The 11559-nt window shown below is 47.7% G+C and overlaps 1 protein-coding gene across 2 annotated transcripts in view; it reads left to right on the forward strand.

Moving 5' to 3' along the window:
- The window catches only part of rt (Protein O-mannosyltransferase rt), an 84732-nt gene extending 73891 nt beyond the window's left edge, over positions 1–10841 (forward strand). For both annotated transcript variants that reach the window (XM_075690882.1, XM_075690891.1), the window contains one exon: positions 9560–10841. In XM_075690882.1, the coding sequence (XP_075546997.1) occupies positions 9560–9749 (190 nt within the window). In that variant the 3' untranslated portion in view covers positions 9750–10841. The remainder of the gene's footprint in view (positions 1–9559) is intronic.
- Positions 10842–11559: the final 718 nt, after the last annotated feature.

Consider the following 11559-nt stretch of genomic DNA (forward strand, 5'->3'; position numbering starts at 1 on the left):
GGTCAACGTAACCGGAGGATATAGAGCGGCAATTCCATTGAACTTTTACTCTGGTGCAATGGTGATCCTAGTATGGATGATTCCACGGCAGAACGCAACGCACCCTGCTCGCGGTGTTCTGTCTTTTCCTATTTTCGCCTTATATAGATATAGAAGAATCAGTGGGAGACAGTGGGGATCTATTACGTCTGTTATTAATGGTCCCCCGCTCATGTGCCAATATGAGTACCTGGCTCCTGCAGTCGATGATAGCGGAGAACACACGGAAGTATCGTACCAATTTATGTCTGACTGTCAAGGTTTGTCTCCTTTTAATGTTGCGCAGACATACTAAAGTGGGGGCAGCAGCAGAAGAATGCGATTGTAGGAGGCTGTTGAATTTGGCAGTTAGCATCTCAGTAATACCTTCGGCAAACTTGTTGAAGAGACGCTCCATGACTATTAGCATTGCTTTGTCAATATCTGCGGCTACTGCGGTCGAAACTGGCTTCTAGAGAAGTGGACTGACGGGATGTAGTGGCTGCGTAACCGACATCACGCTCTTTAATTTCTGGTATTGCTTCCGGACGGGAACAACTGAGTTTCTCCGCAATCTCAAGCACCCAAATCTAACGGCCTCGTGCAGGACAGTTATCCTTAGCGCGATGTGTTCTTTCGTACAAGCAACACCTTGGTGCATATACGTCGCAGGCTGATGCGGAGTGAGATCCGCCACAGTTGAAGCATCTCACTGAAGATCTGCAGGCATTCGCACTGTGTCCATATCTCCAGCAGTTTCGGCACTGCAGTGGTCTAGCTGTCAACGTCTCCACGTGGATTAAATACGGCCATGCCTTCACCTCAGACGGGCGCGTTAAACCGGCGAACGATGCAATAACGCTCTCAGTTGGAACTCGCTATCGCCCACTGACCTATTGCATCTGTAGACAGAAACAACAACAGCCGGAGAGAGCATCATCAAGAAAGCTTCGGGAGTGATATTGCATGAAGTCATTCGGTGTGCAACGATCGCAATGCTTATTTTTCTTTATTTTTTTTCTCGTGGGCGGCCGCTCAACAGCTAGGGTCTGTATTTATTGTGTTGTGGTGTGGTTAAGTGCATCCTCTGTTGTGCTCAAGTTTATTCTGCGCGTTGTAACGTGTACTCAGTGTGTCATACAGTGATTGGTTCTAGTCCTTGCGGAATCTACAGATCTCTGTCCCGATAATTGATTTTCCAAAGTTAACCCAGCTGCAGTGTTAAAAGTTGAATAAATGATTATATCCTCGATTTACTCGTGAAGAGAGAACCGTATGCATTCATTTGCTTTATATAAGAATGTGAAATTGAAATTACAAGTTATAAGCTAACAAAATTGCACCGCTCTACGCGGTACGTATCAGTAACACTACCTGTACCCAAATTATTAGCGCCGTCCACACAAGCAGACATAGCGAGCAGCGCGCAACTAGTGTGAACGTTCAACCTCTGAACACCAGCGTTCACCGCCCAGGCTTCTCTACTTTCATTAGTGATTGAGATCTATCTGAATCAAAAATTTAGATCATAGTTGAGATAATTTCAGACAAAGTCAATTGCAATTGAAAATGACCGTGTAACAGCGCTCGGTCTGCATTTAGTTCTATCTCGGTCGAGGTACCGCGATCGAAAGTGCCCCTTTGATACCGGTATGAATCACATTCACCGGTTAGTGCACTCGCCTGACTTTCTTCGTGACGAACTAACCGCGGATTGCACGTTGGCAGCAGCCAGTGATCGTTCTAGCTGTTTCAGCTAATCCGGTTTTAAGCAGCGAGATTAAATCGTCATGTTTTAAGTCCGGCAAGTGCCTTGTAAGAATGGTGCTCGAGAATCAACAGTATCGGTCATTGTCGAAACGCCAATGACATTTGCACTAACTTAATAAACGAACGCACGTGGAGGAAAGCAAACGAGCCAGTGTGGGGAAGACGTGCCCACCCGCATATTTCTAATTGCTAGTAGGTACAACGGGGCGTGGCACTTGCAGAGACGACGGACGTTTTCGCGCATGCGCGAGTAAGAGCGGGTGCGAGAGAGGAAATGTGGGGACTTTTGCTCCTTGAATATACGACTCTGTCTAGGCACTACAGAGGAGTTTCTTAGCGCGCGTTGTATGCGTTTGTCCCTAGGCGTGCCGGCAGAAGTCGCGGGGCGCGGTAGTGCTGAACTTAGCATCGCAATTCGGCGGCTCGAAGCAAATAGATTTATTCAGTCGTGTTGTTTGCTAATTAAAACAACGTGTCACTATTTCGCAGTACTGGCGGCGCCTCCAGGACACCAAAGCAGCAACGGGGACATCAAAGCTAGAAGCCGGACTGCGCGTGCCAGGGGAGTATAAGATCGGCTGTCCGCGATAGCGGACAGCCAATTTTTAATGCGAACACCCCCTGGCACGCTTTGGCCTCCGCGGCCCCAACCCACGGGCCACCGTGCTTCCAGCTTTGATCCCCCCGCTACCGCTTGGGTGCCCCGGAGATCCTGCGCCGCCTGCTTTAATATAACCTCAGGTGCTCTCCTGAGGACTCCTGGAGAGCACTCCTGGAGCAGTGCTTGTAAAAAATGCAATCTATCGTCGCGACTAACAAAGTGACCCGCGACTTATACAACACCAATCAGAACCTTGCCCTTTCAGAGACAGTGATCACCAAATGGGGCGTCCGTGCCCACTGCCTCACCGCGCGGGCAGTCAAGCGGCGGAGCGTAAACAAACTCCGCCATGCCGGCACGCCTAGGGACAAACGCACGCTACACGCGCAAAGCAACTTCTCCACCGTTGTGCCTAGGCAGAGTCACATATTCAAGGAGCAAAGGCCCCCAGATTTTCTCTTTCGCGCCCGCTCTTACTCGCGCCTGCGCAGAAACGTCGAGCGCCGTCAAAAGCGCCATGCCCCGCTTTAACTACTAGCAATTGTAAAAACGCGCCCGGAAACACTCGTCTTTAAGCCAAACAAGCGGTAAAAAAAAAAAAGAAACTGCCGCGCACGTGACATCGCTGAAGGTGGTGGCGCAGAAGTCCTGCCCTAAACGGGCGAGTTGTGAAACACGTTCGTACTGCTGTAGTACCGCAGCGCCGCGGTATGCGTACGTCCATATTGGATCACATGGGCGCGCCGGCATGGCTGGCCTAGTGTTTAGAAAGGCCGGCCGATGGATGACCGCATAGCCGCAAACGCACAGAGTGTATTTATTTGAAAGAAGGCAGAGAGGCCGGCCTGCTACTCTGCACAGAGGGAGGGGGGAACGGGGACGTAAAGGCTGGATGAGTGGTGATGATGACGTAGAAGGATGCACATCGATGAAGGCAAGTTCAGCCTTCTCATGGTCATCAACAAAGTTATAAAAAGTCATTCAGAAGTGCCATCCGCTTTGCAGAGCATGGCTCGAGTGTAGCGCGTTTAGATGCTGGCGAATGAACGTCCACTAGTGTTGACGACAAATGCACTTAAGTATGTGTCAGCCTTATAATTGCAAATGATTGAATAATTGCATGTTTTGTACTTACAAAACATGCAATTATTCAGTCATTTGCAATTATAAGGCTGACACATAGTTTGGTAGCGCTTGCGCTACGCCATCGCCGTCAAGGTAGTTGAGTAGAGGCGCGGCAATTGGGATTTACAATTGGACATGGGATTTTTTAAACACAACTTGACCCAACTGGGCTCACTGCGACAAATGTGAACAAAAATAAAGGTAGGCGAACCTAGTCTTTTACTTGGGTGCCTCTTAGTGGTTGGTACTCGCACCTCGGTGTTGGTGTTTTTTAAGCAAACGAACGTCTTTCCCCTGACTCAATATGCGGGCGAGGAGGAAGCGCAGCGCGCGCTAGCTGGCGGGGCGTAGCCCCGTAGCGAGCTGCGCACGAAGCGCACCTTACGTGCCCTCTGCGTTGCTGACGTCAGAGCACGTAGCGAGCGCAGCTGTTGCGTGCGAGCGAGCGAGCAGGTGCGCGTGGGGAGAGAAGTGAGAGAGGAGGGAGCGACGTCGCATCCGCTGTTTTCCGCAACTGTTTTCCATGAATCAGCCGGTTAAATACAACACCTTGTGTTGTGACGTCATGTGTGTGTGATATCATGTGTGACGTCATTACTTCCGCTTTCTACTTCCGGGTTCCCAAGTATTTCGCCAAAGTCGTGCTCACGTGGCGGGTCTCTAAAGTTTGCGATTCTGTGCTTTGGTGTGGGTAATCAGTGATTTCTAATTCTAATTAATCTAGGCACTCCAGTAGCGCAACTTGTATCTAAACTTATGCTCTGATATATCTATAATGAAACCCATCAGTTGTGTACTGTAGTATTTTTCGATTTTTTCTGATTTATTTTGAATTTCGTCCCCGGTCGTGAGTGACATTTCACTCGTGAGCGTGGTTGATGCGCGAGCGTATGAGTGCTAAAGCGCACGCGAAGCTATCGGCCCTCGGTGCGCCTACACTGTCCGCATCGCAGATCGCTTTCACGATACGGCGCGGTCGCGCGTGGCCGTGCGACAGCGCAACATACGCAGCAGCCGCCAGCTAGAGTAGAACCTCCCCCTCGCTCCCCTTCCCCCGGTGCCTAGCGTGTGACGGAAGACGGCGTGCTCTCCTCCCTTGCGTGCGCGAGATTGAGCCGCCATCGTCACCGCCTCACGCTTTCACTCGCACATGCAGCATACGGCGCGCGAACGATGTTATCACGAGACGACGCCGGTAGCAGGAGGAGGACACTCCCCGGTTTCGGTGGCACTGAAGTCCCTCGATAATTTGAAAGTAGCGACACTCTTTGAACTCTACCGCCGCCGCGCGACCTCCTCGCCTCCTCCTCGCCCCTTGCGCGTTCCCCCGTGGCAACCAGTTTTGCCCCCATTTTTCTGCACGACGATTGGTCTCTCTGCCGTTGCCCTTGGAAACGCGCGGATCTTGAGTTTTGCTTGTGTTTTTCTTTTTCGTTCGCGCCATTTTCCTCCTGAGCACGGCTGGCTCGGCGCTTTAGCTCGGCGTAGCGAACGTTGTACGCTGTGTTTCCTGCTCTATGTGCTGGCGCTATGTAGGGCTGTTGCGCATATAACTGCAGCAAGAAGCCTGAAGATGGTTATGCCGTTTTTATGATACCACAAGGAAAGAGTGACGGCTTGCGCAGGACACAGTGGCTGCATAACATTGGCCGAAAGAACTTTGTTCCGACAAAGAACAGCGTTGTTTGCGAGCTGAGGCGTCTTTCTTTTAGCTCGTAGCAAAGCATCCCGTAATGCTGTATTTTTTTTTCATTCTTCCGGCCTGCTCACCAGCGTTTTTGTTGCGGTTGTCCTCAGTATGCTTAATATTCTGGGGCGGCTCCATCACCTCGCACATCGCTGTTATTGAGTCGGAAGTGCAGCATTAGAGATTCTGCTTTGCGCCCTGAAAAATTAGTGGCAAGTATATCCGTGGTATTGCAGATGATGAGCGTTAGCTAGTCAACATTGAGTTCTTTTTTTTTAAGTTTTAAGGCGAAAGCCTTAGATCTTTGTTTCAAGGTCGCGTTGTAAACTGGAAGTATTACGTGACCCAAGGAAGGCCAGAGGGGGGACAAAGCATGTCCACCCCTGTAGAAGAGAATGATTACCCAAGCTAATTAATGAATTGTTAGTTGTTGACATAAGGTGGATTAGCGAGGATTAAGGTTGATTAGAGTGTATTAAAGAAGATTAAGGTGGATTGGGGTGCATTATGAAGGATTAAGATGCATCAATGAAGATTAAGGTGCGTGGAGGAGGATTAAGGCGGATTATGGTGGATTATGGTGAAGTGTTGATGAAAGGGTATTAAGACCGATTAGGGTGGATTAGGGTCATGAACTAGGATTAGGGAGGATAAAGGAATATTAAGGTCGATTAATGTAGATTAAGGTGAATTAGGGTTGATAAAGGAGGATTAAGGCCGATTTGGATGGACTAGGGTAGATTAAGGTGGATTAGGGACCATGGAGCTGGATTAGGTATGATAGAGGCGGATTAGGGTGTATTAAGGTAGATTGGGACCATTAGGCAGGATTAATTGGGATTAAGGTGCGTGAATAAAGATTAATGCGGATTATGATGGATTAGGGTTGATAAAAGAGGATTAAGACCGCATAGGGTAGGCTAAGGTGCATTAGGGGCGATGTAGGTTGATTAGGTTGTATTAAGGTGGATTGGGAGTATTAAGGTAGATTAAGGAGCATTAAGGTGGATTAGGGTGGACTAAGGTGAATTGGGGTTCATTGAGTAGTAAGACTGATTAGTCTACCATAATCCTCCTAATGCACATTCATCGACCTCAATCCTCCTTCATTCACTTTAATCCACCATAATCCACGAAAGTCCTCCTTAATTGCACTTTAATCCTCCTTCGTCGACCTTAATCTACTCTAACCCTACTTAATGCACTTTAATCCTCCTTAATCAACCGTAATGCTCCCGCATTAACTTTAATCCACCCTAGCCCACCATAATCCTCTTTAATTCACCTTAATCCCTCTTAATCTACCCTTATCCTTCTTCATGCACTTTAATCCACCATAATCCACTATAATCGTCCTCAATGCACATCAACGCACCTTCATCCACCCTAATTAACCTCATCGACCTTAATCGACCTTAATCCTCCTTAATACACCCGAATTCATTTTAATCCAATCACTAATCAATCATTACTTTGCTAATCATTAATCATCTCTTATACGCGGCTTCACATACTTTGGTTCGCTTCCCGCCTTCCTTCGGTCACGTGATATTTTCTGTAGCTCACAACGGGACCTTGAAACAGAGGTCTAAGGCTTTCACTTAATAAGCCACACACAAAGGGATGTGTCACAAGCAATACTAGATCAGACGCACGAAGGAAAGCATCTGATCATGTGGCAGAAAAATTGTCTGGAATATAGAACTCGCCTCAAAGCTCCCTTTAGATCGGTATACCCCGTTCATAAGGCTTTAAGAAAAAAGGAACCTTGTCATAAACGTTGCGTCCAGCATTATCGATGCTGTTTTTAGCATTTCTCAAAATTTTCAACCCCACTGGGGCGCGCAACTGGCCCAAAATAACACGCCTCCATAGAATCCTGCGGCCCGTCCGCGGGGGCCCAGGAGGAATAGCGCGCCGTGCGCAGCCGGCGGGCGAGGAGAATCGAGGAGGCAAGCGCCGTGAGGAGGAGAGCGTCGCTACCTTCAAATTATCAAGGGGCTTTAGGTGGCACTAGAGTTACTGTATATGCTACCGTAGGTAGCAGAGTTGCGCGTAGGTCCGCCATCTTGCCTGAGAAGCAACCAAGTCTATGCGGCGAAGCCGCACTCCGTTTTTGCAGGCGACATGCCTAGCGTATCGTCGATCGACCGTGGGCGCTTTTGCATCGCTGTGCACCGCTTTTCCGCCTAATCGCAAACAAAGCGCATCGAAACAGTTGACTGGATTAGATTGTGAAGAAAAAGGCGCTGCCCTTTTTTAGCGCGCGGCCTAAGATGCAGCGCGTATATTAGTTCTTTTTTTTTTTTGGAGTTGCATTCACCTGTGCACTTTCTCCGCCCTAATAACGTATGGGCACTCGCGTATCTAGAATAGATTGTGTATTCTATATACGCCGATCAGATGCAGCATTCGTGAACCGCGACGGTAACGATTAGATCGCACCGAATAAACTTAGGGAATATGGTGATGTTATTTTATAGATTCCGGAAATCCTACAAAATTTTCGTGCGAAAAAGCTACTTCACAAGGTAGTATAAGGTTCGAAATAAGATAGCGTATTAAAACTGGACAAACTTTAGTAATTGAGGTAAACAATCAGATACTTTAATGACTTTCCTTCGCTTGAATACTGCTTGGCACTCAGGTTTTGTTTCAACAGAGATAAATACGCTACTAAGAGCAGAGCAGTGCTCGTTTAGCATGTAAACAGTAACAAAAAGCACCGAGCCGCAACTACCTCTTTTTTTGGCAATAAAATCACAATTCGAATTTCAGAGAAAAAAACAAACACTAGTATATGCGCGTGCAAATATTTTTATGCAGTGAGCTTTATCAAGTGGCGCTCTTTTACAAAGGGAACTGTACTAAATATAATGAGGCTCATACTTGCTTATGTGCCATAGCTCTCAACATGTAGCCAGTCTAAAATATTACTGGTGAATCAATGACGAACCATTGCTATTTCGACTCTGGTACCCCATTAGATCTTGTGGAGGAACATATCCATCTACCAGCAAGCAATGGATATCAGCTACACCTGCAAGTGTGATTTCATTATGTGCCTTTTCACTGCAGGGATTCCAAAAGTAGCCTTCTGTGGGAGTGTTGCGAAAGTTTTTCTCACAGGATTGACATAGCTACATTAAAGGGAATAATTCAAAACACAGTTAGGCCCTTACCGTATGTTAAATGACGACATTCATTCCTCTTGCATCCTGCTTCACATAAGCTGTAGTAGATTAAATATATTTACTTAGTAGTAACCTCTTTCATATTCAGAAACAACCCAAGCAGTGCACAATCATGAAAATGTGAGCTGGCTTTTTTACGACACTTCTGTGAAAGCAGTGTGGTGCATCACACGCAGAAAACTGGTAATTCCAGATAAATCTTCCGTATAACTCTACGTGCTTCCATTATTTAAAAAAATCCAGACTTGCAGTAGCTTTTAATATTCCAGCTGTGAATTCTTTTAGCACAGCCCAAAAAGCACGTAGCTGTTAGTCAAGCAATTTCATCTCATACATACTTGACGCAATAGGCAGTTGGCTGAAAATTTGTTTGTTCAGGTGTCTTTACCTGAACACCCTTCACTAGTTTTACAAAAGAAGAAAAACAATTACTGCAGTAAGGTGTCACGAGGCAGGCCGACGAAACAAACGTGAGATGCGCTGCGCACGTTGCGTTGTTGCTACGCAGCTAGCACGCACGTGGATAGCGAACGGCAACATCGGCCGGATTGGATTTGAATTTGACTGGCGATAACTTGTGTCAATCCAGTTCGCTGCAGCGGCGGCGTCGGGAAATACAAAAATTGGCCCGAACATCTGCTTCTCCGCAATGCACGGTTGCTTGGCTACCACGTGATGACGCTCTGCCAATAGAGGCGCTAGCGGCGTGATAAAACAGACGCGCAACTCTGCTACCTGCGGTAGCACATACAGTAACTCTAGGTGGCACAGGAAATTGGCGCCATCTCTGTAATGGGCGAACGCAAAAATCCGTTTCCCTTGCATGGCCTCGTAGATGGTCGCGCGCACGCGCGCCGATCCAGGTGGCCAAGCCCTTCCCCCCGCTCAACTTCTCTCCCCACGCCCTCTCTCGTAACACTATCGCAACTCCCTCACCTTCGACTGTCTACGCGCCCGCGCCGCCGTGCCGTCCCCGCCGGCCCGGCGGCTGCTTAGTCCGCTACGTAACGCTTTATTTTTATCTACTGTCATCGATATGCATGCGCTGCTGTGCGTTTACCGACGTGGCTAGTTTCGTCAGTTCTGTGGTCCTCGGTAGCTGTGTGCTTGTGCTCCGCGATGTTTCACCCGTTTCACGACTCGTACCGCTCGTGCATCATGCAGTGGTGCACAAATACCTCGAAAACAAGTCCTGCAAGGTTGTTCCGGGTGCCTAAAGACAACAGGTGAGCGCTCAGACCCAAGGACATCAGAAAGCGCATGTACACGAACACAGCCCTGCCCATTTGTGTGCTTCATGAGGCTCCGGACGTCGTTGCGCCTTGATTGTGCTACACTTGCCTCTTCCCGGTAGAGAAAGCTGACAAATAGATGTTCCTCCTCATTGTCACCTGGTCTGTCACTTTTTTTCTGTGCCAAGTCTCATTCTGCAACTTCAGTAACTTGCCCAGCTTTCCATACCGCCTTCAGTGCTTTTTCTGTGTATCACGTTCTGCAAACCTACTAACAGCTGAAAAATTACTGTGAGTGTTTGTGTACTATCTCAGCAACCGCCGATGGGAAAACCGCGCGAACAACCTTCATGTGTAGGCATGATACGCTTTTTTTTCTTCTGGAAAGCATGAGCATTGCAAATGTCCTACATGCAGATTTTTGCAGTTCGTGTTTATTATACAAAGGAGAGCCCAGTAGGTACGACTTAGAGCCTTAAGTGACGTAATTTTATTGCTAAGCATTGCATTCGGGTAGAAAAAAGTCGTGTTGGCTTGTTTTACCTAGTCTTTGAGGAATAAGCCTTTCTGCGAATGTTTTCTATGTGCTGCTGCAAAAGCCGACTACCTTCTGTTCCCCTTGCCAACGTTACTCAAGTTGTGGCCAAGTGCAAAATAATGTGATAATGTGTGTTTCAGTTTTTAGTACAATGTTATTTTTTTCTGCCATGTTTTTTTTTCAATTTGTTCAGCAGTAATGAACATGTCACGCATTTCATACACTTTCGTGCAGATTTATAAGTAAGCTTTCTTTTGGTATGGGTCTCACTCAAATAATGTTAGCATTTTATTCTATCTTTCAGGTATTTTGCGTGTTATTGTTTTTGCCATTACCAGTGAGTTTTCCCTTTTTATAGTTGTCATGACTGTCATACACGTCGTCCAATTTTGTGCAATATCTTAGTGCACATATCAGGAGCTCGTCTACATTTAGGTCTTGAGGGCGTTATATAAAAATCTTGTTTTTTTTTATGTGTGTACATGAAACGGCCTTCGCGTTTTCTAGCGCTTTCTTTTGTTATTTCACCATCTGGTGAACTTTTGTCTTTAGTACTCTTGTATATGCCATGCACCTTTCACTTTTGCTCATTTTTTGAGCGTGTATCTCACCACGTTGTAAGAAACATCTGTTTTCGGAAACGAAGTCAATAAAGCGAGACTAAACATCTGTTGTGTTGGAAGTGGAATTCTTTTTATGTCCCGGCACATGCTGGTATAATATAAGTATGGGCAAGACTGCGTGCGTGCCAACGCATAGCCCACGGCGCACCACGCTCCAGCTAGCACGCCGTTTCTTGCGAGCTGGCGCGTGGCGCGCCGTAACAAGCGCGCTATAAAAAAAACGCAACGCTTACGGGTAAAAACAAAAAAAAAAAAGTGAGCGGTGCGCGCGGTATGGAGGAAAGGGGGAAAGGGAGTGGAGCGGGACTGCATAATAAAAACAAAAAGCCAAGAAAAACAGTTGGGAGAGGAGGTGCCGCACGGCTGCTGTTGCCATGACAACGTAAACAATCATGTGCGCCGCCATTTTGCTTCTACGTCGCCCATTGGTTAGGGCCGTAACTGAAGGGGACCTTGGCGCTAGCGTCGAAAGAGCGTCTGCTCGAAAACGGCCAATGGGAGCCATACGGAGTGTCCCCCCCCCCTGCCGGTAGCGTTTTTGCAATTGCTAGTAGGTACAGCGGGGCGTGGCGCTTTTCACGGCGCTCGACGTTTCTGCGCAGGCGTAAGAGCGGGTGCGAGAGAGAATCTGAAGACGAGAAAACCATGGCCAGGCAGCGCTACTGCGCCTCCTGACAGCGCCCCCAATGTGGTAACGTAAAGCAGCGCGGTCGCGCCGTGGCGCAGTCCCCGCTTTGTTTACTTTGTTTCGTCCGCGCTTTTCTTCGCTGC

Source organism: Dermacentor variabilis, chromosome 1, assembly GCF_050947875.1.
Source record: "Dermacentor variabilis isolate Ectoservices chromosome 1, ASM5094787v1, whole genome shotgun sequence".
NCBI classification, from domain to species: Eukaryota; Metazoa; Arthropoda; class Arachnida; order Ixodida; family Ixodidae; genus Dermacentor; species Dermacentor variabilis.